Source organism: Amphiprion ocellaris, chromosome 12 (assembly GCF_022539595.1).
Source record: "Amphiprion ocellaris isolate individual 3 ecotype Okinawa chromosome 12, ASM2253959v1, whole genome shotgun sequence".
Lineage (NCBI taxonomy): Eukaryota > Metazoa > Chordata > Actinopteri > Pomacentridae > Amphiprion > Amphiprion ocellaris.
The window spans coordinates 19,787,199-19,814,635 of NC_072777.1; the positions used below are offsets into that span (position 1 = coordinate 19,787,199).

General features: G+C 39.9%; 2 protein-coding genes across 3 annotated transcripts; both read left to right on the plus strand.

Moving 5' to 3' along the window:
- The first annotated feature begins 2,723 nt into the window (after positions 1-2,723).
- Positions 2,724-7,270, plus strand: abracl (ABRA C-terminal like). The gene is made up of 3 exons (XM_023299727.3): positions 2,724-2,832; positions 3,790-3,855; positions 4,703-7,270. Exons 2-3 carry the CDS (start codon positions 3,795-3,797, stop codon positions 4,885-4,887), a joined length of 246 nt encoding a protein of 81 aa, XP_023155495.1. The 5' UTR covers positions 2,724-2,832; positions 3,790-3,794; the 3' UTR covers positions 4,888-7,270.
- Positions 7,271-9,990: 2,720 nt separating this feature from the next.
- Positions 9,991-27,189, plus strand: heca (hdc homolog, cell cycle regulator). Of its 2 annotated transcripts, none has more exons than XR_008603535.1 (5): positions 9,991-10,386; positions 15,958-17,011; positions 20,913-21,079; positions 21,174-21,338; positions 24,753-24,861. XR_008603535.1 is itself a non-coding variant. In XM_023299710.3 (5 exons), the coding sequence occupies exons 1-5, from the start codon at positions 10,248-10,250 to the stop codon at positions 26,839-26,841; spliced, it is 1,680 nt and encodes a 559-aa protein (XP_023155478.2). In that variant the 5' UTR covers positions 9,991-10,247; the 3' UTR covers positions 26,842-27,189. The 2 variants fall into 2 exon arrangements, 1 of the variants encoding a protein (XP_023155478.2); XM_023299710.3 differs by lacking the exon at positions 21,174-21,338 and adding an exon at positions 26,677-27,189 and having other exon boundaries at positions 24,753-24,907.
- Positions 27,190-27,437: the final 248 nt, after the last annotated feature.

Here is a 27,437-nt window from a genome sequence, read left to right on the forward strand (position 1 = left end):
AAAAGACAAAACAATCCATTTAACTTAGTGAGATATAAAATTCTGTGATAATAGAGAAACATTTAATTTGGTGTCAGGTAAGAGCATAAACAAAAAAATCTACCCTTATAACCAATCAAATCTCCCCTGAATGTTGCACTTTATTTAATAAATCATAGGTACTAAATATATAAATAAACGAAGGGAACTGTCAAAGATAATCACCCCAATAGCAGTAAACTTGGTTTCAATAATTGCAGTGCCAAAAAAGTATTTTGTTCTGAAGGCAGACTGTGCACACTTCCGGTATCAGCTCAAACTCATGTGATATAACTTTACATCTTTGACGTCACTGGGCTCCGAGCAGCGCGAGCTCGCTTGGCCCGCTGGGACCCGGATGAATGATTTCACAATAAAAGCTGCGCTTATTTCAATAGTTGCAATTGATAGAGAGCGAACCTTGATTAGAATACAGATGTTACACTCTGTTCCTCAAAAAGATAGCCAGAAATAGGTCACTCAGTGCTGCTTTATGTGTTTAAAAATGTCAAGATACATAATAATGCATTAATTCACAAGTTTTACTCATAAAAACTGCACACTCATGATTTCCTGAGTTATTTGTGTTAAACAAAACTGTCCAGATTATGTATCTGTTAGTTCGGTACCTGCAATAAATTTTAATATTAATTTATGAAAATGTGAAGTAAAGGGCGAAGACTGAAATGATGAGGGTTATCAGCCTATAGTTTGACATGGGGACCATCCTAATATTTTGAGATCAGGTATTGCATACTCACAAATCTAAAAAAAAAAAAAAAAGAAGAAGAAAAGAAAAAAGAAAAGAAAGAAAAAACAAGCACAAACCAGTAGAAAAACAGAACCCTGGAGTTCATCTGTTGACTTGGTTTGTCATAATTTCCATACACAGCACGCAAAGGCACGACTTTTCAAACATTATGATGATGTTTTATTACATGAGTGAGGCAAGGATGGGGCAGAAGATGAAATAGAGAAGAAGAAGTTTATACATAAGAATCATGGAGAGGAAGAGGATCAGAGTCATTTGTACTAAAGCAATAGCATAGTGGAAAAGAAAGTCTTCCCAAATACATCATTAGTAGTAACACAGGAAATAAGAATGGAAGTGAAGCTGCACTCTTTGACCAGAAGGGTTTGCAGAGACAGGAAAGGAGGACAAAACATCTCCAACCGCTTCACAACCTTATATGGGCCAATGCCCCTGAAAGCATCGCATTGTGTCACGATGAAGTCAGATGAGCTTTTGTGTTGCCTTCAGGTGTTATGGGAAATGTGATCACAACACCACGGAATAAAAAACTGCACTTAAACAAACATACTACATTTTGAAATCTTGCAGTTGCCATTACGCAAGAATTACTTAATCTTGGTTATGTTTAGCTTGTTGCAAACATGTATACAGTATTCTCAGAGTGGCAAGAAGGACTACTTCAGTAATGCAGCGCTTTGGAGGGGGAAAAAAAGGAAAAATTCCACTCATGCAAAAATTTCTGGAGCTTTAAGCAGCAACTCATGGTTTCACTGATTAACTTTTATTTATGGGGCCATTTTTAAAAATTCAGTTCGATTCCATATTTTCATACAGCCACAATTTGCCGCAAAAATTATCTCACAGCACTTCATTACTCCCCCAAGGAACACGACAGAGTAATGTGATGATTGGCATACATTTGTCTGTCTGTCTGTCTGTTAGCAACATTACTCAAAAACGGACAAACAGATTTGGATGAAATTTTCAATGAGGTCAGAAAGGACACAAGGACCAAGTGATTAGATTTTGGCAGAGATGCAGCTTACAGTCTGGATCCACGGATTTGTTTAAGATTTCTGTATCATTGCAAGATATTGGCATGGCATCATTGTAACTATGACAACAAGTGAACACTACGTCAGCTGCCTGCTGGCGATCACATGGTTGTGATCCTATTTCAAATCGACTGCTGCGGACCACAATTTTTTTTTGAAGATTTCATCCGTCAGAAATCATACAATGACTGAGCAGCCTTGGTGGAGTACTGCACTCTCTGAGTGCTTTTCTTGTTGAATAATGTGAAGATCTTGCAATATATTAAAGAGAGAAACCAAACAAATTCAAACTGTTCCTTCAAGTAACTCTTTGGTAACAATAAGAAGAAAAAAAAATCCCTTTTAACTGGCAGAAACCTCCAGCAGAACCAGGCTCAGGGAGGGTAGACATCTGAGGTGAGGGTGGATACAAGGAGATAGATAGATAGATAGATAGATAGATAGATAGATAGATAGATAGATAGATAGATAGATAGATAGATAGATAGATAGATAGATAGATAGATAGATAGATAGATAGATAGATAGATAGATAGATAGATAGATAGATAGATAATTCGAGTGGGAGAGAACAAACAGAGCAGCCGCAGTACCACAGATACCTGCAGAGAGGACAAAACATAAACAGAAACTTGGAAACTTTGACAGAGAAGACACAAAGTTATATTGTAAAATGAAGGAGAGTAAAAGAGTGAGGTGCTCAGTGCTGCTGAAAACAAAATATTTAAAAAATCACATTCCTGGTTCAGCTTCTTTTTTATTGTTGTTAAAAAAATTAATTGACGTACAACACATTGACACTACCAATCAAATGCAATTTTAATGCTTTTTAACATATATAGAAAAAAGTAAATGTGTGAGTTCTGCGCCACTTCAACACTTGAATTTTTTTGAAGTGCTTTTTTCCCCGAGGAGACCTGAACGCAGCAACATTGTCCACCGGTTCCGACTGATGAGAAAGTCGTCCATCACCTCCTTCCAGACAAAGGAAGCTCCAGTGATCAGGTAAAACATTGGCGTGTTAGTGTTGTGTCTGTACTGGTTCTTTGTTGACTTTTTAAAACGGTTTTCCGCTCATTAAATCCGTGCAGCGGACTGAACCCGGTTCTTCTCAAATCATTTGTCTGACGGTACAAGCTAGCGTTACCGGCGAGCTCATGTCTGCTGCTCACAAGAGTATTTTCTCTTTGCCTAAAGTCAGAGGAAACATTACTGAGCTGCGAATATTATTTAGACTTGAAAAAGAACCGCACATCTGTAAATTAAATGAAGAGTAAGCAGCCTTTGAGCTTAGATTTAGCTAGCCGTGAGTGCTAATCCTGTACTTCCGCATTGACAGTCCGCCCTGCTCATGTTGGAGCTTGTTACTTGATCTCAGAGCTGCAGTCACTCCTGCTCTTTAATTCAAGGCTCACTGAGGTGTTTTTTGTAACCACATCTAGTGGAACTGCTGACGTTTCTTTCTGCATTACAGCCTTTTTTTTAAACTTCGGCACACAAAGCAGCGCTCAATGTCACTTAAAGATGCCATATCAGTTCAGAAAATTGTTTAAAATTGTACTGCTGATTATTGTCACTGTTAATTAGTCTGTCGGTTTCTTTTATCGGGTAGCAGATTAGTTGTTAAGCCTATAAAATGCCAAAAAAGTTTGTTTTTTTTCAAAACAAAAAAAAAAGTCAGTCAGGGACTGAATCCATCAGATGTGCTGATTTATCCACAGCCCAAAGATATTCAGTTTACTACCACAGAGGAGTAACAAAACCAGAAAATTCACATTTAAGAAGAGGATTTAGATTTTGTCTTTAAAAAAATACCCAAACTAATCAGTATATTAACAAAATAGTTGCCAATTTATTGAGTAGTTGACAACTGATTGATTAATAGTTGCAGCTCTTCTACTTCCTGCTAGTAAATTCAATTGTATTAATATGTTTCTCTCTTGATTTTGTTTTATCTTTCAGCAACAATGGATGTCTCACATGAAATCAATTTGCTGGTGCAGGAGATTCAGCGGCTCGGCAGTAAAAGTGAGTCAAGGCTGTTATATGTTGTGTGATGCAATACAGAATCACCAAAATTTTAACAAAGCACAAACTTGCAGTAATTCAATGCTGATAAATAAGTCACAGCTCATCACTCCTAATGCTGGAAGCATGAATAACCTCCAGCCCTGGGTCACACTGCCTCGAGAACATTCAGTGAATCACTCCCCACAAGTCTCAACTCTCATTAAGTTCTGCTACTGATAACGATTCAGGCTTATTGTGAAACAGTGGGCTGCTGTCTGAGATAAAGAGCTGGCCATCTGTAATCGTACTGTTTTACACAGTTCAACTGCTGTTAATTAAAATAATTATATAAGTTGTTGAATCGGGCTGCACAGTGGCTTGGTGGTTTGCACTTTGGCCATGCAGCTAGAACATACCCGGTTCGCGTCCTTGCCTCTCCAGGATGTTTGCATATTCTCCCTGTCTGGCTTCCTCCCACAGTCCAAGAACATGCTGAGGTTAACTGGTGATTCTAAATTGTCCGTAGGTGTGAATGTGAGTGTGATTGTTCGTCTCTATGTGTAGCCCTGTGATAGACTGGTGACCTGTCCTGGGTGTCCCCTTCCTTCACCCTAAGTCAGCTGATAGACTCCAGCCCCCGACCCGAATGAGGATTACGTGGTGTATAGATGATGGATGGAAGTTGTTGAATCACCTGGTGCTTTTGTGTTCGATTTGTTTTCCTATTTTTACATTTTTACTTGTAAATTTCCTACATTGAACAACTAAGCAATCACTGGCTACTTGTTTAAACTCTTACACTCTGCTCTGTTCGAAACTCATTTGGTGTGATTGTAATAACTGTTTTACCCTTCTCTTATTTCAGATGCTGATGGTCAAACTATGGTAAAGTTTGGAGTTTTATTTAACGACGACCGTTGTGCCAATATCTTCGAGGCATTGGTGGGCACCCTGAAGGCAGCCAAAAAGAAGAAGCTGATCAACTTCCAAGGCGAGTTGCTTCTGCAGGGCGTCCATGACAACGTTGATATCGTCCTGCTCCAAGAATGAGACGGATGTTCGGACAGACGGCCTTCCAGCAGCTGTGTGTCCTACTGAATCCTCCTAAATACTGAGCTTCTGCAGTATACCGGCCTGTCACTGAGCTTCTGTTTTCACTTATTTCCCTTCATTTTCACAGCTCAGTGTTTCAACCGAAACACAGTCACCAATCAGATCAGACCTTACCTATGGACCCAGCTGGCATGTGTGCATATGATTTTTGTTTGATTTCAGTGTGCCACATTTGATAATATTTTAAGGTTTTCAGGGCTGAGCTGTGAACAGTCACACTCAGAGTTTCAGATTATATGAAAAGTGGTGTTTCTTTCTCAGGCACTGCCATTTTATCAGCCACAGGTGTCATTTTGCTACACTTTTAAGACTACAAATGTACAAATCAGGAATGTAATATTTGATGTAAGGCTTTTTTTTGTTTATTTTGGGTGAAATTACAGTGGATCACAACCAAATGCCTCTATTTACAGTTTAGGTATCAGGATAAATGACACACAGGATAAGATGCTGGCTAAATTTAGCAACTATAGCAAACTTCTTCACATTTCTAATTGGACCTGTCTGATCTTGACTATTGTGTTGCACTCTGCAAATTCTCCCTTTACACTCTCAAAAGGCAGTGGGAGTTAAGTCCTCATTACCTGAACAGTATGTAATGTAATGAGTGTTACTGCAGGAAAGTCTAGTGTATCTGTAAGACAGAGGATAGTCTGTGTCCACAACGGCGTCACCAAATGGCAGTTCCATTTATTGTTTACATGAGCCATTTCTACTACCTCTTGTGGACTTTGTAATAAGACGTTATCAGACCAGTGCTTTTGGAAATTCCTTCACAGAAACTACGACTACACTGACGGTTCAAGTGCATTTCAGGAAAGACGATGCAGCTTTTTGTACTCATTGCAACGTGCTACAGTAGTTTTTATTTCGTCTTTTTATACGTAGTCATTAATGAATTTTCTCTGCTAAAACAAATTCCAAAAATTGCCTTTTCATAAGAATAGCTGCTGAGCAAATGGCGAATGTATTTCTGTGCAATTTTTAATAGTGTATAATTACAGGATGATTGGTGCCAAATGCAAAAGATGAATTTGTATTGATTCTCAGGACCAAATCAGCACAACCAAAATATGTTTAATAATTTTCCTGTGACTTAAATTAGTGACACAAAATGTGTATTTAGAGTTTCACTAGTGTTTTCAATTTTAGCACTCTTTATTCTCTACTGTAGGTCCAATGAAACTTGTAGACCAGATGTGAACACTTTCCTACCATCACAATTAACCACTTACAGTTGGTTTGTTGTGTTTGTTTTACACTTTGTTATTATTTTAGCCAAAATATTAGCAAGTACTGTCAGCTCTGTATGGAGGCCCAAAGCTGTCAAAATTTGTTAAACAAGTAAGACAATGTGAAATAAATCCTAATATGAATAAATACAGACAAATAAGCAGCGAGCAGAATTGAAAGACAAACTGCTGAAATTAAATATAAAATGTTGTATAATAAATAAGCAGAATGAGGAAATATTTCATGTTCTTTTGCTGAGCTTGAACAAATTGGGCCTCTTTGGGCCTCCGTATTTAGCCAGTGGTTGGAGCCGTTTTTGATGTCTTTGAACTTTTTAACCCAAAAGTAACATTTAGTTTGACAGCTACTGTGCTCATTTTCATAATATCAAACTTTGTGACACTCGTTCATTAAATGGGGCCTTGGTCGTGTTACCATCCACGCACTATTTGCTTTTCATGTTGATAAGAAGCAAGTTATCAGCCTCGTGAAACTGTATCTGGTCTGGAAGTTTTGTGAGACCCATTTCATATTCACTGCTGTTGGATCAGCCTCGTTAAATCTTTTATGTTCAGGAACTAAGTTTGACTTGAAATGTGTGATTTATTTCTCAGCATCAGTGGCATAGATGAATCAAAACTTTGGTGAAATCAAGAAAATTAGATGAGCTGAATTGTATTATGTTGTTTTGAATGAACCTGAAGTGTAACCTGGTTGCATGACATATAATCATCATGACTAAAGTAATGGGAGAAGTCTAAAAGTTGTAGGACAAACAGAGAAAAGCAAGAGTGAAGAAGGTACATGCCGCTTGCATCGCTGTAATGAATATATCCTGCTGTTGCTCTGGAGTGAGTTTCACGTGACTTTCTGATATACAAATTACAAAGTCGGCATTTGGCAAGAGAAGGAAAGTTATGAGCAGTGCCAATACCTCGAGACATTTATGTGAGCGAGTGGAATGCCTGTGCGATGTGTTCAAGTACATCATTACTGTCTTTTGTACTGGCAATAACACACTCCTAAAAGAGGAGAGGTTTCTGTTACTGTGGAATACACTCCAAGGAATAAAATCTTTACACTTGAAGCTTTGGACCTGCTTTGTTGAGTGTTCTATTTTAGATCTTAAAACTCTGATTCACATTTTACCATAAAAAAATATGTTACTGATATCAGATACGCAACATTAATACTTGACTTTGGCATGTTGGTTTCTGGTCAAAACACAAGAAGCTTAAATTATTTTTTTGTCTTTGTGTTGTATTCATTCTGGTTATTGTACCACTACTGCCTCTGAAAAGAGCAGATTTTAGCCATCAAAGCTTGTAATTAATTGCTCTGGAATAGTGTAATAGGTTCACACTGATTTTTTTTAGCCAGTGAAGAGTAATAATAGTATCACTGAAAAATTTGTTTATTTTTGTGTTGAGAGTGAGCCAAATTGTAGAGATGTTTCTGTTCTCTAGATCATCTTTAGTTGTGCTTTTAACAGCCTGGAGTGATATATGACACACAAGAAATCCTTAGAATTTCAGATTTATGAATGGACTTTGGTGCCCTAATCTCTTTTTCATCATGTTTATACATTTCATTCATTCTGTTGGTAACATATTTGGTTTAAATGTAAATTCTTCAGTTATTTCACAGGGATTTTCTGTGGAACATCACCACCCAAGCTGATGAAATATGTGCTGTCATAATTACTGAATAAGGCAGTGATGCCTCCCTGCAGGTATGTGATGCTGATCTCTTCTTATGGGACCATTCTCCTCACAGAGTATACTGCTGCATTCAGGCACTGTGGGAATATCTGACATAACAGCTTTACGATTTCAGTTGGTAACCAGAGATTATATATTGCTGTCAAACAACAACAACAACTGCACATCCATTGCACATATGCGTAAATCTTTAACAAATATAGCCTGTGTCTGATAAGTTTTTATTTTCATTTTTTTTAGCCTTTATTTAACCAGGTCGGTCCCGTTGAGATACAGTGACCTCTTTTTCAAGGGAAGCCTGGTCAAGACAGCAGCCTGAGAAACATTAAAATTGCAACAAATAAGAACAGACAATACCAGCTCACTCAACAAAAAAGAAATAAAATGCATTCTAGATTAAAGCGCAGGACTAAGAATTTACATTAAAGCAACAAGTGTGAAAGTAACTGCTGCAAAATCTTTCAGCTGGTTTTTAAAAGTTTCAATGGTGATAAGTTCCTTCAGATTCAATGTGTTCTGCAGTGAGTTCCAGGCAGCAGATGCAGAGTACTTAAAACAATGCTTCCCAAATTCAGAATGAACCTTTGGAACATTTAATAAGTACAAATCATTAGTAAGTATTAAAGTTATGTATTTGTATGGCATCAGTGTTCATCTTACAGACAGTCTGATAAAAACCATTTCCACTGTGGTTGATCTCTCAGTGCCCCCTGACAAGTACAATGATTAATTTTATTTCCAAGAATCTGAAAATCTCAAAGACACGCTTAGTTTCAGTTTCCAGCAAAGACTATATTGCAGAGAAAAAGGGGTTAAGTTTGAGTTTCCAGTAAAGAAGCTGACTGGCTGCAGCACAGGTATGAGAAACCATTACTTTCCAGAATGAGCCTGTAGCTGAAGAACAGGGAATCAGTCACTGGAGAGTCAGAACCAAGTCACTAAGAGGCAAATACTGTACGTGTTTTGCTGAAAAATAAACAATGTTTCCATATTGTTGATGCCAGAATTTGGCTAAGATGTTAATTTATTAATTTACTGTCAGCTGTTCTCACCAACAAGAGCTAAGACACCCAGTAACTTTGCCCCGTTTTTTGTTTTGTTTGAGTTATAACACTGTCTCTTGACTTGCAACCCTTGCTTTCTTTTTAAATCTTTGTATCTCTCTTTAAAAATTACCTGCTTGTTAGCGTTATGCCCCATGTAAAATTCCTCCTATGTTAAAATTTGCTTGGCAATAAAACCGTTTCTGATTGTGAATCTGTCAGTGTTACACTAGGAACGATAATGGTTAACTAACCACCTCAGGTTTGCTCAGTTTATCAAAAACAAGCAAATATTTGACATGTTGGCGCTTCAGGTTATTGTGTATAATACTACCCGACTTATATCACTTTGACAGTGATTTTCATTAGTTGTCCCAACCCCACTGAAACATACATGTGAATCACTGACTCAAATGCAATATCTATAAATAGCAATATTTTGCACTTACCTCTTGCCTGTTCACACATGACAGTACTGTATTGTTTACATACGACAGTATTGCATTGTTTACATATGACAGTATTGCATTGTTTACATATGACAGTATTGCACAAGATGCTAACATTTGCATAAAGAATTTATTTTATACTATTTTTATTTTATTTTCCTTCTGTTTTATGTTATAGAATATAATAGGTCTTTGTTGTCACTGTTACAAAAACAATGAAAGGCAGTTTAGTGCTCTCTGTATTAGCAAAGAGCAGAGACCAGAATGTAAGCATATATACAATGTGGAATCAGTTGTGTGGCTATATACCGGCTTTATGCATGATTATTGCACATAATATGAATATTACACAACCATTAATAATATTATTCTATTTAATTTAATTTAATTTAATTTAATTTGTCTTTCAATTGTGTGAAGGGAATTCGCAAAATAAGAATCTCATTACTCAGTGTAACCATTGTGTTTCTGCTGTTTGTATGACAATAAAGGTCTTGTACCTTGAAGCAGCAAATTCCGAGCATTCCCACGGGCCTGGAAGGCAGCTTCAATGGTTGACTGCCAATGCTGGGGGGGCGGGGCCCGTGACGTCAGGGGGTGGAAGAAAACAGCAGCAGGAATCAAAACAAGCATCGGACACGCCTTCATCTTAAAGGTTATAGCAGCTTATTTCTTCTAGCTGCTGCATAAAAGCAGCCCGTCGTCCACGAGGAACCTCAGGCAGAAACACAAAGAGTCTCTGCTGCAGCACTGAGCCCTCTGCCAACATGGAGTCCACGGAAATGTCAGACAGCGCTGACAGGAGCCGTTGATAGAGGTCGAAAATAACACTGACATCCGAATCCTGTAAAATGCCCAACCAGAAGAGCAACAAGGGAAAGAAAAGCAAACGCACTAACAGTAGCGGAGATGAGCAGGAAAATGGAGCCTGTGCGGCCGCAACAGGAGGCGCGACCGCGGCGGCTGCACCCAGAACCGAGCGCTCAAGTGGTAAGAGAGGAAACCCTCACAGATGTAGGGAAGTTTGGTGATGCTGCCTTCCTCACACTCCGTCTGCACGACTGTCACATACATGCACTGCAAATGTTTGGACCCCCTCCACTTCTCTCCTATATGGAGCCAGCGCCATGCCAAACTCCGATTAGAAATGCTGGCATTTAATGGTTCCTCGATTACTGACACATATAGGCTCCGCTGATCGACCACGACTGAAGGCCTTGTGTAAATGATGTGTCTCTTGCATGTGCACGATCCAGCAACGAGGTATTTCTCAGCTGCACGGAAATCTTGGTTTGCGACACTGATTTTTAAAGCCCCCTGGGGATTGTTTTGGTGCAAGAAAATAGTGAAACAGCAGACGAAGCAGTGGAAATATCATGGAAGTAGGTGTTGCTCGGTGTGTTGGATGTAAGCCGAACTTGATAGCGGGTGTTGGTGTTTCATAAATCGGATTCAGTCACGTTATTGCTTGTTTCAGTAGAAGATGGCGAGGGAGCAATTCTTAATTTGTGGAATTTATGAATGGAGTCTGTCGCCCGAGCTCCTCTGGAGACAAACGATTGTTCCTTTTACAATAATATGTCTTGCTGTCAAAAGTAGCGACCTGAAGTGTTCCTGACACAATGGGGCCCTTCTCTGAACGTCTCTCTGTCTGATCGCTGAGCAGGCTCTCCTGCAGGCCTCAGCTGTCTTTTCCTGACGCGCACCTTGTCCACAGTTGTCGGCTGTGGCCTTCCTCCTCAACGGTAATACTGACAACTCACCGCTTGTGAGCGCACTCAAGTTCAACTTCATCTCATGCACACGTACAGCAGCGAGAAAGAGTCGTCCTGCTGGGCTGCATGCGCTCCGAGAAACAGCACAAATGTAGTTTAACAGAGACTTTGAGTTTGGAAAACCATGTCACAGAACAATCTATTCTCCCTCTTGATAGATCACCAGTGCAATGTTACATATAGTGAACAGAGTCGCTTTTTACTTTGTTATAAGACTTATAAATGAAGACCTGCTTTAGCTGTGGTCATTGTTGAATGTAAAAAAAAAAACATAAATCAGTGCACTTCTCTGTGTTTACTGTTGAACCTAATAAAATAATTGAGCATGCTGTAAGTAGGGACTTGGTAATTACACTGATCCAAATTTAATGCATACATACACCCCTTTACAATATCACTTAAAGGTCCAATGATTCTAAATTCTTTCATCTTACAATAACTACACTGCCGTTCAAAAGTTAGGGGTCACCTGGACAATTTCATGTTTTCCATGAAAACTCACGCTTTTATTCATGTGCTAACATACTTGCATGCATTTCAAATATTGCTTTTCTTTGAAAAATAAGGACATTTGTAAGTGACCCCAAATTTTTGAACGGTAGTGTAATGACTTCTAAGATGAACAGTAGGTATTTGCACTTTGAAAAGTAACAGCTCAGATTTACAAAAATACAGGCCCTGCAGTAGCAACTCAATGCAACAGAAGTCCCCAAAGGTGTTCTGTTGGACTTCAGTCAGGTGACATACTTGGCCAGGTCATAGTTTTGACTGTTTTTGACTGTTCTTCTTCAGAATATCTCTTGTTTGATTGAGACAATGTGCTTCAGATCACTATCGTACAGGAATATTCCTCTTCTGCTCAGCTTCTACAGACTGGGAGTCATCTTGTCAGTCAGTATTTTAGTAGATCCCCAGACATTCATCTATAAATACCATTTCCCCAACACCTTTTACACTCGTACAGCCCCATATTATCACACTTCATTGCTTCATTGACAGGACGATGCATTCACGGTGGCTTTTCTGACCAGGTTCACATCAACATGCTGGACTTCATCTGAGCCAAACAAATTTATCTTGAGCTCATCTGATCAGAGTGTGCACCTAGTGTTCATCACATCAACTGTGAAGTGCATTTGTAGTAACAAACTGCAGGCAACACCCCTACAGAGTACTGCTGAAGTGAGTCAATGAAATGATTGAGTCATTTTTTAAGCAAAAATGGTAAACATCAGATGGCTTCTCAAAGGTGACCTCTTTTTTTTTTTGCTATTTTTTAACAGTATATGACCCAACAGCTAATCAAGAAAACAACCAGTAATTAATAAGTAGCCATTCATTCATGCTGAAGGTTGAACTCAGTGCAGCACTTTGCTACCAATAAGATGTTGCACAGGGTTACAAAAAGCACAGATAATTGTATTTTTCCCTGCCGTGTGGAGAGCCAGAAAGATAGAGAGAAGCAAGCAGTGACAGTATACCGGAAAAGGAAGGAGGAAACTCCCCTCCCTCCCCCCTCTCCCCCACACACACCCACAGTGTATTATCATGAGCTACTCCTCGTAGAGACTGTGTGCCCACAGTTGCTTGATTCACATCCAGACTTGACAATTGGCAAAGCTTGAATAGAGCTGCTCACAGGCTTGGATGGCCTAGTTGAAATTCATAAATAGATGCCGATGAGGCTGCGACAGGACTGAAATCAGTTTTTTTAACATTTTCACCTCATGTTGCGTACGTGATAATGAAGCCTATGATGGAGAGAGTGCTTTAAAGGCAGAGTTGCCAATTTTATTACAGCACTGTTTAGAGATATAATGTCACCCATAATGCTTTAGTGCTGGGATATAAATCCATTATTGCCATTTGTCGCTCAGCAGGAACATTGATAGGCATTTTACAGCTGTGCATCATGGTTAATTTGCAGAATGGAATTGTCAAAATGCAAAAAACATCAAGATATTCAGTTTATATAAATGTAAGTCGGTGACAACCAGCAGCACGTCAAGAAGCTGAAACCATCAAATATGTCATTTATAGCACTGCTGATTAATTTAATTCTCTGTAGCTGTATGGGTGTAAGTCCCCCCCAGGATGTTTGATAACTGATAATTAATTATATGTTCAATAATTTTAAATCTTCCTTTTGAGCTTCTCAAATATGGGGCTCTATTATATCAGTGGTGCCCCCAGACAGTTTTCATGGGCCACACCACATACAGAAGGGTCATTCCAGAATTGGAGGACATTTGGGCTTTAAAACTTTTGAAAAATCAACCTTCTCTTTTGCAATTTTCTGCTCCATATTCATCAATAATAGATAACAAACTATCAAAGGCTTGATTGGCTCAGCTTACACATCAGTGGTACCATTTTTTCCCATGTTCTATTTGTTGTTTGCTAACCCTACTCTAATCACAGTAACAGGGTTGCTAATCCATGCTAATGTTAGCTTTTTCTCAGGAGTAGAAGCTAGATATTTATCTAGCTGTTACTGCTGACCAAGAGGACAAACTTACTGATGGACAACAGTAAAGAAAAAAAGAATTTGTCTCATCCTGATAATATGCATAACAGTGTTGCATGAGGTAGAGTGAGACATTCAATCAAGGCTGACAATGTTATGAAAATATGAAAAATAGAAGAGAGACCTTTGCTCTACCCATTCTTTTGGAAAACTGTTTGATGTTGTTAATTCCAGCCTATCATGTGATTCACTGTTTTCTTCTTCTTCTACCAGCGAAAAAGGCTATGGTAACATGTTGTGGGACACACGCTCCATGCATAATAATTAGTATTTAAAATATTATGTTGATTAAGAAATGCTCCCACAATTACAAGACACCAATAAAAAAAAAAATAGCAAAAAAAGGAGATTTAAATTTCATTTTAACTGTTTTATTTGAGATTCAATTTGTACATAATCAGGGTGGGACAAGAGAAAAATGGTATTTTAGGGGGAACTCCAGACATATTTGGTATTTTAAAAATATTTTCTAACGTTCTTTTCTCCAAGTTTTTTTTAGATTTAGTCTCAGGACAAGTAAATTTACACAACTGCATGTTTTAGTGTTTTGCACATGGATTATTTGAAATTTGATGGGCGGGATGCAAAATGGACTCCAATTCTGGAATGACCCAGAAGTCATGGCTGAATTTCAGGAATTCTGTTATGGTGTTGTAGTTTAAAGGCTACTTAAAAAGCAGCCTATGTTAAAATGAGGCTTGCCGAGTCACATCCTTTGTTTCTTATTGTAGAGTCAATGTTACTTATTATCTAAAGTACATAGGCTAATACAGTCAACATTTTAGTCACTAGAATTTAAAATAGTCCATGGGAAGAGATGTATTTGTGGGGTAAAGTTTGTGCATAGCTTATATATGATTTCAAAAATGTAATTTTTTCCATCTATGATAATAATTTATATAACTGCATCCAATGTATGGTACAGTAAAATTACATATTTTCATAGTTACTTTATTGATTAGAGAGGTCATGATCTGTAACGTATTCATATACAGTATAATGTCACTGCTGCAAATATTCTGCTGTTAAATGGAAAAATCCCCATAACAAATACCCTTGATATAACAAGAAATGATTAAGACTTTAGTAAATGGATCTGATTTAACTACAGCTTACAAACTGCGAGTCACTTGTCTGACTTGAAAAACAGTGCACAGTATCATTTACTGTAGGATCCAGACTGACTCTATCTCCGTAATTACAGATTTTATATGATTCTAAGTAATTAAGGAAATGACTGCTGTTTTTTTGATGTGCACATGATGCAGGACTCCTACGAACAGCCGGAAGCTTCAGTGCAAAACCCAGGAAGTGAGTCTTGTCATTTTGGAGAGGTCTTTGTGCGTCTTCTTCAGTGAAAGGCATAAACTTTACTTTTTATGCTGCATGACGCCCGTCAGCTGTGCAGCCCATCCATGCCATTCCCAGGCATAGCTATTGCATCACCTCATGTTTTCACTTGCACTGGGACACTATAGTTGCACTTTATGAAACTTGGGCATCAGAATTTCAGTGAATGAACTTCGCCAAGAACCTGCCAAATTGCAAATGAAAGCAACATGAGATGATGCAATACTACGGCATAGCTATTGCTTCATCTCATGTTGCTTTCACTTTCTCTGGGATAGCATAGTTGCATTCACTGAAACTTGGACAGTGGAGTTACATTGAATGAACTTGGCCAAGTACCTGTCAAGTTTGGGTTGGTCTAGAGCCTTTGCTTTGACCTCTGGGGGCTGGTAATGGGCCCACTTTGTAACATTTTAAATAAATAGAGGATTTATTGATTGATTATTTGCAGCACTAAAATGTATGTGTGAAGGGGGAATAAAGAAGCTGTGGTGAGAACACAGTAAAATCCATGTCTTTCTGATGGGCTTTTGATGTCATATGTTTGGTTATGTGCAGAAACACAAGCACTTTTTGTGTCAGATAAACTACATTTGAGGACTTCTGTTGGACTCTAGGGAAATGTGGAATATAGTTTTAGCAATTTTTGGCAATGTAATAAACCAAACTGTTATGTAATAAGCAGAAAAATGGATAAATATTGTATGTTGTGTTTTACACTGTTGCCCTGTGTCAATAGGAATGTTTTAGAGTAAATTTACAGACCAAATGTTTAATAGAGAAGCTGCAGCTATAGAATTGATGAAATATTACACTGGTGAATTGAATTTTGAATAAACTAGGTGTTTTTTTTGTAAAACTGATGAGAACACAACAGAATCATCTCCCTTCTCTTCTCTGGCTACTCAGAGGTCCAGTGTGCGACCCCTCTGGGATGCAGCTTGGGCCGTGCCATCGACCTGGAGAAGGACGACTACCAGCGGGTGCTCTGCAACAACGAGCTTTGTCCTTACGGCAACTGGATGCATCTTCAGTGTTTCTACGAGTGGGAGAGCTCCATCCTGGTTCAGTTTAACTGCATAGGCCGTGCACGGTCCTGGAATGAAAAGCAGTGCCGGCAGAACATGTGGACCAAGAAGGGCTACGACCTGGCCTTCAGGTTCTGCTCTTGCCGCTGCGGTCAGGGTCACCTGAAGAAAGATACCGACTGGTATCAAGTGAAACGCATGCAGGACGAGCGCAAGAAGAAGCCGTCAGAGAGGAGCACGGGCAGGACTGGGTCCAGTGGAGGTGCTGCAGGGTCTGGGGATGGGCTTTTTGAGGAGCCCAAGAAAAGCAAGCCACCAGGAGGAGCAGGAGGAGGAAAACTAGCTCACAGGGCCTCTAGTCAGGAGTTACCTCGTAGACAATCAGTGGATCGTCAGAACTCTATGGAAAGAGGAGCAGCGGCAGCAGGACACACCACAGGGGGGCCCTTTCCTCTGGGGCCTCCTCAGAAATCTCCATGTGACTCCCCAGGACAGTCCCCTCCTACCGGCTTCACGTTCTGCCCCACTGCTGCCCTCGGCTCAGGAGGTGGAGGAGCAGGTCTGCGGGGTTCTCGTCAACTGGGAGAGTTCCTCAAATCAGCCGTCCACATGGACCCGCAGAGGAAACACCTGCTGGTGGGAGGAGCCCTCAGTCGGGGCGGCGGCTGCTCTTTGGGAGCCTCTGGCGGTGCAGCTGGTGGTCCTCACCTCGACCCAGGTTCTGTCCTTCCCCTGCAGCTGTCCTTCGCCCTTCCGCTTCATCACCGACTCACCTCCGGCAGTGTGGGTGACGGCACGCACCCTCATCCAGTGCAGTTCCTGAGGAGGCTGGACCTCTCGGAGCTCCTCACCCACATCCCTCGACATAAACTCAACACCTACCATGTCCGCATGGAAGATGATGCCCAGGCAGGCCAGGGGGAGGAGCTACGCAGGTAGGGCTTCTAGTCTCTGATGCATGGTTGAAAAAATGGTGCTATATTGAAATGATCTGTCAGGGTGAGTGTTGGTCCTGAGGTGCTCAGACATTGTTGTTCTTGTCAAGGCAGCACAGTTTGGTCATCAGACATTTTCAGTTTTTGAGAATATTGTGATACGATAAACATCAAAATGAAAAAAGTGAGTGGTGAATTTGAATTTTGAAATATTACGCTCTGTATGTTCAACTCAAACATACAGAGCCTAACTAACATAGTTTAAAAATAGATAAACTACAAACTGTACATTATTTCATATAGCATGATAAAATGCGACTGGTGATGTTTTTATTATAAGCATAGAGAATAAGACTGCACAAGCTGACACTGGGATTGCAGTTGTGAGCAGACCGACTACTCGCAACTGGTTGTCAGGTTACGATTGAATTTTAATCACATAACAGGTGTTTATTAACATGATTAGAGACAAATATCATTTAAAAGTGTCAGTTGTGATGTGTGATAAAAGACTCAGCAAGAATGAAAGGAAAGGTTTACAAAACAGTGGTGAGACCAGAGATATTGTATGGTTTAGAGACAGTGGCACTGAGGAAAAGACAGGAGGCAGAGCTGGAGGTAGCAGAGATTAAAATATTGAGGTTCTCTTTGGGAGTGACCAGGATGGATAGCATCAGGAATGAGTACATCAGAGGGACAGCGCATGTTAGATGTTTTGGAGATGCTGCCAGAAAGGGCAGACTGAGATGGTTTGGACATGTACAGAGGAGGGACAGTGAGTATGTTGGTAGAAGGATGCTGAGTTTTGAACTGCCAGGCAGGAGGCCTGGAGGAAGACCAAAGAGGAGGTTTATGGATGTAGTGAAAGAGGACATGAAGTTAGTTGGTGTGAGAGACGAGGATGCAGAGGATAGGGTTAGATGGAAGCAGATGATCCGCTGTGGCCGTATTTTAGGAAAACAATCCTGTTTATATTCAGAGAAAACTAGAAAAAGCTCCACTAGAGTTCTGTCGCTTTGTGTGTGAAAATTCCTCTAAATTTTAATCTGTGTTCAGCTTTAGTTAAACAAGAAAAGCACTCAGAGAGGGAAGTACTCCGCCAAGGCTGCTCAGTCATTGTATGATTTCTGACGGATGAAATCTTTAAAAGATGTGTGCTACGCAGCGGTGGATTTGTAGTAGGATCGCAACCATGTGATCATTCAGCATGCAGCTGATGTAGTGTTCACTTGTAGCCATAGTTACAGTGATGCCGTGCCGCTATCTCACAATGATACAGAAATTTTTAACAAGTCTGTGGATCCAGACTATAAGCCGCATCACTGCCAAAATCTAATCACTTGGTCCTTGTGTCATTTCTGACCTTCTGTGAAAATTTCATCCAAATCCGTTTGTCCGTTTTTGAGTAATGTTGCTCACAGACAGACAGACAGGCAGACAGGCAGACAGGCAGACAGACAGACAGACAGACAGACAGACAGACAGACAGACAGACAGACAGACAGACAGACAGACAGACAGACAGACAGGCAGGCAGACAGACAGACAGACAGGCAGACAGACCAATGCCGATAATCATGTAACTCTGCTGCGTTCCTTGGCAGAGTAATAACTTAATTTCCTATTAAATTTTTAAAATCTCTTTTAATCACCATTGAATTAAACTCAGTGACTGATAAAAGAGCTTTATTGTGTTCATTCCAATCTCTATAAACAGTAACATTAAGATAATGAACAGCCTCTAGTAGCTGTTAATTTTGAATTTTATTAGTTTATATCAGCAAGCCATTATTATCAAATGATATTGTCAAAATTCTTCTTTTCTCAGCTTTTATCATCACAGTAATTTTCTCCACATTTTAAAATGTTTTCAAAAATTGATTACAATTGCTGTGAACGCAGTTCACTTTGTAACAAATATAATATATATAATACAGAAAATATTACCTCTCAATGTAATGAACTTTCTCACAGTTTGAGCCAGAAACACGCTTTTTAGTTTTTAGTGTTTTTAGTTATTTTATGTGCTTTGCTTGTTTTTATTTATTGTACTGTGTTTTTATGTGTGAGGGTGCTTGCAATGTTTTAGTGTGGTTTTTAAAGTTTGTCTTACAGCCATGACAAAAGGTGAATTTGTGTTTTTACTTGGAACAGACAAGTTATCTATTCTATGCTATTCTAAACCATCATCATCACGAGACACTAAAACTATTTACTGGAAGACTAAAACCCAAATCATCCAAGGCCTCATTGTTACAGTTTATTAATTTTAATCTCTTATGTAAAACATTTATAACACATGAAGGCTTGCTGTGGACGAAAAGAATGTAAATATCAGTTACTATTTGTATCAGCCCTAAAAAGTTGGCAAACAGAGGATTTGTGAATTACTTTAACCAAAGTTTGTGCTCAACAACTAATTTTCTTTCTGCAATTGGAAAATCCTGAGGGGCCACAGTTTGGGGTCGACCCACAACAACAAATCTAAACAATATGACAGAACCAACACTGACGTTCCTTGTGTTTGTATGTGTGTTATTCCCCCTGAAGATGCAAATACCACCTGCCTCATATTGGTCATTTTCCCTAATGCAATCAAACAAGCTCTTTCCCATTGAAGCCTAGCCCGTGCAGGACTCTGAAGATGTCCTGGGGTTTCAGGCACCAAGATGTTAGCAGCAGACCCTTTAAGTATTGTAACTTATGGTGGACTAATGAAACGGACTTACCAGCGCATTCCATAAATACTTGACTGAACTGAGATTTGAGGATGTTGGAGGCCAAGTCAACACTTTGACCTTTTTGTTGTGTTCCTCAAACTGTTCCTAAACATTGTTTGCAGTGTAGCAGGGAGCATTTTCCTGCTCAAAGAGGCAATCAGGGAATACTGTTGCACTGAATTGTGCACTGCAGTAATGTACACCTCTCTGCAGGCTTGGCTTCTCCACATAATGCATCCTGCTGCCGTCCACAAAATGGGAGAGCAAATGTGATTCATCAGGCCAGACCACTTTCTACGATTGCTCAATGGTCCAGTTCTGTTGCTTGTGTACCCACTGTAGGAGCTTTCAGTGGGGTACATTGGTCAGCATGGCCACTCTGACCAGTCTGCCGCTATCCAGTGTGATGCGCTGTATGTTCTGACACCTTTCTGTCATAGCAGCATGAATGTGTTCAGCCATTTGTGCTGAACTGTTCTATGGGATTTTTTCAGCCTTCACTCACCACACACATCAGTGAGCTTAGGGTGCTCATGACCCTTTTGCCGGTTCACTGGCTGTTCTAGCTTGGACCACATTTGGTGTGTACAAACCAGGAACACCCCACAAGACCTGCTGGTTTTAGGATTTTCTGACAATTTGGTACTTGTCAAAGTCAGTCAGATCTTGATGCTGTGTTTACTTGCTGCCTAATATATCCCACTTCTTGTCAGGATCAGTGTTATTCATGTCACCGTCAGTAGTTTTAATGTTATGGCTGATCAATGTGTCTTCCAGGGATTTTAAAGCCTTAGTAGTTTCCTCAAACACCTGGATGCTGTTTTTAGTAACTTTTCCTCTAACAGGAGTCAACTATGTATTTGTTTGGGACTATTTTCAGCTGCAGATTTGGTGCACTAGTGACGCAGCAGCAGGATGGTTTATGTGGGAGTGCCTTAAAGTCAACTACAATGCCCATGTCAGTCAAACATCACAGTCAAAGTGTGGAACAGTAGCTCACTGATGTGTTTTAATGATCAAATTGTTGTCGATTTTGGTTTTTGTATGAGACTTGTTATGAAAAAAAAAGACATTTCTTCTAGGATCATACCTGAGAAAAAAACGTCACATAAATCTGCCTGAACCACTCAGTGTGAGTGACTTTAGGATGGTGAATTAATTCTGTCCATGTCGTCCTGTAGGTTCATCCTGTCAGCCCTCAGTGCGAGCCAGAGAAACGTGGTCAACTGTGCGCTATGCCACCGGGCGCTGCCTGTGTTTGAACAGTTTCCTCTGGTGGACGGGACGCTGTTTCTCAGCCCATCACGCCACGATGAGATCGAGTACGACGTCCCCTGCCACCTGCAAGGTCAGACTGGGTGTTCATGGGATGACACCTGTGCTGAGCTTACAAAATTAAATAACACACTTTTGTTTAAAGTTATATTTTTGGCCTTTGTTAGACAGGTTAGTAGAGAGGCAGACAGGAAAGTAGGGAGAAGACCTGCAACAAAGGACAGTGAGCTGGAATCGAACCCAGGCTGCTCTGCTGCATCAGGGACCCTGTTTATGGGCCGCCCACTCAACCAGTTGAGCTATCTGAGCACCAGCGCAAAATGTTTGTACATGTAAGGTTCACAAATATGAAAAAATGCAAAAAACTATTGTGACAATTTGCATTTGTTGTTCTCACCATATGCACACAAACTCATAAAGAGACACAAATAATATTAACATTACGAGGAAACAGGAAATTGGTAGAAATCTGAGAGTGGCATGTAAAGTCCATTTAGTATCTGTTCTGGTGTTTTTGGTTGTACCACATCATTGTCTTCATCAGACAAAGTTGCCCAGTTGTGAATGCAGATGTTTAATTTTGGTTTCTGGACACTTTAAGAAATGAAAATTTACACTCTGAGCTGGTCCATCTGCTTTATGACACCATGTGATACAGTCCAAAGCTCCAGCGCTGCTACTAACTCGACCAGCTGTTTGATACTGTGAGTTTTTAATAACTTCAAAAACAATGAGTTTGAAAAAGTGAATTCTGTCAGATATTTTGTGTCTTGCAAACTATTGAAAGCCTCTGAATACACAGGTCTAATATGCTTATTGTTTTGCAGTAGGATGCAGTGTGATATGTAGGGTATACTGTTGGAAAGTCCAAACACAGAACATAGAGGCAGGAAACTGGGTGAATGGTAAGAGGAGCTGGGTATGTAGGAGGAAGAGCAGCTGAAGAGGAGTTTGGGTAGGTGGGCAAAGAACTGGAGCCGGAATTGGGGGAGGTAGCTGGAGACCAGGGCTTACGTAGAAAGCTAGACATACAGGAAAGGAAACTTTCAGAGGAGAGCAGGGCAGAGTGGAGTCCAGAGAACTGGGAAGCTGGAGAGTTTCACTGATGATGCAGTGAGTCAGGGTGAGGTATGCTGCATGTCGAGGAAACAGGAATTAGTAAAGAGAAAACTCTGACGAATTATCTGACTGACGGTATAAAGGAGAGCAAAATCTGGTTGAGTTGAAGTGAGGCATATATGGCAGGACTGCATGAAATCGGACTGACTGTCTGCACTCCTGTAATTAAGCATTTACCACAGACAGTGGGAATAGCTGAGTGTGTTTTCTGACTTTGCATTTTTCACAAATGCTGCATAGTGGCTTGGTGGTTAGCACTTTTGCTTTGCAGCTAGAAGATCCCCGGTTCACGTCCCAGCCTTCCCAAGACCTTTCTGCATGGAGTTTGCTTGTTCCCACAGTCCAAAAACATGCTGAGGTTAATTGATGATTATGAATTGTCTGTGAGTGTGATTGTTTGTCGCTATATGTAATCCTGTGATAGACTGGTGACCTGTCCAGGGTGTCACCTGTCTTCACCTTAGGTCAGCTGGGATAGACTCCAGCCCTAATGAGGATTAAGCGGTGTATAGATAATGGATGGATGTCTTCATTAGGCCTTATTTATTTGTTTTCATTTAGTTTATTTGCATGTGTTTTCTTAAGTTGCGTTGCATTGAGATATCCCTAAACTACTACACAGTGCAACAAAAGCACATGAAATGCCAGGATTACTACCAAGCGTGAAAAATTTACACGAGCAGTTATAAATGAATCATTAAAAGGCTATGTCGCTGAGTTATTCATTCAGTCTCTATCTAAAGAGTTCAAACTGTGTTAGCTTTCCATAAAGAAAAATCGATCCGTCGCTAAGCTCATTCCACACTGTGTATATAGACATAAAAGGGTTTCTGCTGGCTTCTGCACTGTCCAACATGAATGTGAATTAGCACGGCAGCGGCAGGAAGCTTCTTTGATGTGCTGGCCAACAAGCTTTGATATGTATGTCGATGATATGCATCAGTATGACAGGATTATTTATTCAGTTTTCCTTTTTTTTTCTGTCCAGCAAAATATAAATGTTGAGAAGTGGTTGTATTAAGATATATAATAAGGTTAAATGAAAATAATTTTGTCAGCCTGACTTCCCATCTTTATAAGTTTCCAGTAAGAAATTAAATTTGAATGTTGATTTTGCCCCAACAAAATGAAAGTGGCTCCATAATGTGGCTTAACAGACATATTTTTTTCCATTATTCAGGTCTTTCTTAGCACTCATCACAAAGAGCTTTGTGGTTCTGATTTAAATGATTGAGCATATTAGCTGTGTTGACTCAGGCAGTGGCAGCTATTGCAAGACACTGCTGACAGAGTACCTGTCAGCAGTCATTACTGAAAAACTTCCATCAGTAAGGTAGGAAGTGAACCGCATAAGTGTGGTGCCACTGATGTGAGCATCTTAGCTCAGATGAGACAGGAGGACTGTATGGTCCACCATGTCAAAGGCTGCTGTGAGGCCCAGCAGCACTAGAATCATAGGGCACTTGGCATCGACAGACAATGCAATTTCATTGTGGACCTTTAACAGAGCAGACTCAGTACTGTGATCAGATCTGAAATTAATAATCATACTTCTAAATCATTATTTATTAAGTCAGCATTATTTATTATATCAGCATTGATCATGATTACTGTTCCATGAATTGTGCATCCCTACAGCTGACAGTATTTTTCATACAAAAAAAATCTTTCTTTACAGTTGTTCTCTCGTGTTCCAAACTCATGTTGCTGTGCAAATGTGGAGCCTGTATGTTTACAAACTCGGTGTCTCGTTAATAGATTGAAGGAGCAAATGATGTTCTATCAGACAAAGTTTTCTTAGAGATCAGTCATGGAAAACTGTCTGAGACTTCTTTTTGTATTAATTAGCCAAAAAAAAAAAGTAGTATGATGTGTTTACTTCACTTACAAGGTGGCTATTGTGCACATTACAATGTTGGTGTTAAAATGACATATTTTTTATTTTTACCCCTATGTAGATATTCCATTAAAAAATCATTAAATTCATTTACTACACTAACAATGTCTGACCCCAAACTTTTGAATATTAGTGTATAATCTTACTAAGTAGGTAGAAGTGCGTTAAATAGTTTTTCATCTGTTTCCTACCTCCTTAGACTGCTTATTTTACAAATATAATGTACATTACTGTCCCCAGGGATGGATGTGATCATATTCCAACCTCTGCCTTTTAAGCTTACTACTCTTAAGTCCAAGCTAAGAAAGTTTAATCTTCCTGCTGTTTTAGGAAATTAAACTACATCAGTGGGGAAATGTGGCATTCTGGAAGTCAGTTATGATCAACCTTTTGTGGATGTTGAGCTGGCTCAGTCACCTGCACTGCTCAGGTCTAGACATGCATTGATAAGTTCATTAGTTGGTTAGTCTGAAAACTTATATTTATCATGCAAAAATATCAAATATATTTGGATTTTGGACTAGCAGCTGGATAAAGCAAGACATTTTAATCCATCTATTTATCATCAGCTTATATAACCATTAGTTTACTGTGGTATAAAATCTGCATCAATGGACACAGAGTCACTTTTTTTCTTTTGTATAAAACCATGACAATGAGCCTTTGAAGAATTTGTTGTTTTATAGATTTTCTTGGCAGATCTAATTCTCCCTTGTTCTTCTTCCAACAGGCCGGTTAATGCACCTCTATGCCATCTGTGTGGACTGTCTAGAAGGTGTCCACAAGATCGTCTGCATCAAGTGCAAATCACGCTGGGATGGCAGCTGGCACCAGCTGGGCACCATGTATACCTATGATATACTGGCTGCTTCACCGTGTTGTCAGGTAGACACACTGATCTGTGACGGGCGTCTATGAATACAGTATTTTTAAAAAAAAAACAAAACAGGAGCACTAACAGAAACAGCAGTGTTCTTGTCCTTCTTTTCAGTGAGAGCGTAATCAGGTGTTTGTTATTTAGCACCTTAACAACTGATAGAAGTCAGTGCTGTCAGCTTGTTCCACTGTTGTTCCAAGTTATTAATACCAGATGTGATCAGCGCAGTTTGAGATTATAACTGGTGCATATGCACAAAGCATGACACATTTATGTACACACAACATGTGCAAACACTAACAGTCAGGATCATCGCTGGTGACCAGAGGTGAGTCTGCAGCTACCACTGAGAAAGAAACAGTAATTTTCACTGTGAAAAAGCTGAAGTCTCCAAGACTGGACAAAGTACAGTAGGTCAGGAGCACCAGGAGCATCCTCGTTGTTTTTTTCATCAACTGTCACATGACTGTGTACTGTCAAGGCAAAGTTGTATTGTATCCTGAGGTATCCAGTGGAGAACATTCATGACATGTGGGTGCTCCATTATGCTATGGGCCCGCTCACAGCACTGGGATAACATACAGATTCTTTTGGCCACAACAACACATTCATTGCTCCAAAAAGCTCTCCAAAAGGATCACTGTTCTCAGTTTAGAGAGTGAGTGCTCATCACAGATGCTGCATGACATGGGACACCGTAGTGGCCAAATTTACATGAAGTTCAGTTTTTAAATTTTTATAGCCGACCTAGCTGACCTGTCCAGGGTCCAGGGTGTCCCCTGCCTGCATCTTAAATCAGCTGGGATGGGCCTGCAGCCTCCCCCAAATTTATTTTACAAACATACCAGTAGCTGCCAGTAGTTGTTCACAGCTGCTAAAATACAGTAGTTGTCAATATGAATGTCCCAGTACCTAAAATTTGGTGGTTAATACCAATAGAACTGAAATCCTGACACCAAATTTGATACCTTAGTCTTTTAGTGCAAAAAGCTGTTACAAACATCCATCCCCTATACACCACTTAATCCTCATTAGGGTCGCAGGGGACTGGAGTCTATCCCAGCTGACTTAGAGTGAAGGCAGGGGACACCCTGGACAGGTCGTAAGTCTGTTTGCAGGGCTACACTTAGTGACAGACAAGCACACACATTCACACCGATGGATAATTTAGAATCACCAATTACCCTCAACATGTTTTGTTGGACTGTGGGAGGAAGCAGGAGAACCCGGAGAAAGCCCACGCATGCACAGGGAGAACATGCAAACTCCATGCAGAAAGATCCCAGGAAGGCTGGGACTCAAACCGGGGATCTTCTAGCTGCAAAGCAACAGTGCTAACCACTTAGCCAATGTGGAGTCCTGTCACCAACACTAACAGAAAATTTCAGGACATGAAAATGTTGACAACCTTCATTGTTGAATGAATTAATATATCATTTTGGTTGTGTATCACTTGTCCATGATCATCCAATTTAAACACAAAATATCTCCACTCCTGGTGTATTTTTTCCCCCATTAGTAACATTGTACCTGTTGCTGCAGCTGCACTTGCTGCCGCCTTTTCACATTTTGTGGTTAGTGTCCAGTATGTCCAGTACCAACTGCATGTTTGGTACAAGACAAAAACAAGTACAGTCACCTTTTCTGAATTTAGCAGCAGCTCAGTACCGAAATGTAGGTTCTCATGACTTCCCTAGTTGTCACGGTAATAAAATCTTGACTTGTGCGGCTGTCATTGAGCCTCCTGTGAGCTGACCTATGTCCTGTGTGTCCTCAGGCCCGTCTCAACTGCAAGCACTGCGGGAAACCAGTGGTAGACGTTCGAGTCGGAATGCAGTATTTCTCCGAGTACAGCAACGTCCAGCAGTGCCCTCACTGCGGCAACCTGGACTATCACTTTGTTAAACCCTTCTCCTCCTACAAAGTACTCGAGGCTTATTGACAAATGTTGTTCATGCATGTTAGTTAAGCTGCTTTTGTTCAATTTTTTTTTTCTAACACAATCTAGGAAAGATTTTATTTTTTGGGCCTTAAGGTGGTTTTATGTTTTTAAGTTCTCTCTCTTTTGATTTCTTTTTTTAATGCATAGGAAAAGTATGACTAGTTAAAAGAGAAAAAAAAGTTCCAAGACAGTATCTCTGCTGTTAGAGGAAAGTGTTGATAAAAGTGTGGAACTGACATTTAAGTCAAGCAAACACATTTATCTGTGACAAGTGAATGTATCTGTATGCCAAATTTGCTTTTATTTTTTACCAAAAACAATCTTGAATAAAGCAGAGAAAGATCCACACTGGAGCTGGTTTCATGCATTCCTCACATCTAGAGGGCTTTTTGACAAGAATATCTTCTATTTTGATCTTATGTTGAAAATCATCATCATCAGGTTATGTATCTGTATGTATCTTTAATTACCTCACAGACATATGGAAACCGTATTACCTTACCATTTTTTAGTAGATCTAAATTGATAACATAATCTGCTGCTGCAAAATAAGGACATTTCTAAGTGACCCCAAACTTTCGAACGGTAGTGTCTTT

Excerpts from the sequence above, each read along its gene's own strand:
- abracl (XM_023299727.3), top strand. The coding sequence starts at position 3,795 with ATGGATGTCTCACATGAAATCAATTTGCTGGTGCAGGAGATTCAGCGG. Across the intron at positions 3,856-4,702 it reads TCAGCGGCTCGGCAGTAAAA|ATGCTGATGGTCAAACTATG; the intron begins GTGAGTCAAGGC and ends CTCTTATTTCAG.
- heca (XM_023299710.3), top strand. The coding sequence starts at position 10,248 with ATGCCCAACCAGAAGAGCAACAAGGGAAAGAAAAGCAAACGCACTAAC. Across the intron at positions 17,012-20,912 it reads CAGGGGGAGGAGCTACGCAG|GTTCATCCTGTCAGCCCTCA; the intron begins GTAGGGCTTCTA and ends GTCGTCCTGTAG. Across the intron at positions 21,080-24,752 it reads CGTCCCCTGCCACCTGCAAG|GCCGGTTAATGCACCTCTAT; the intron begins GTCAGACTGGGT and ends TTCTTCCAACAG.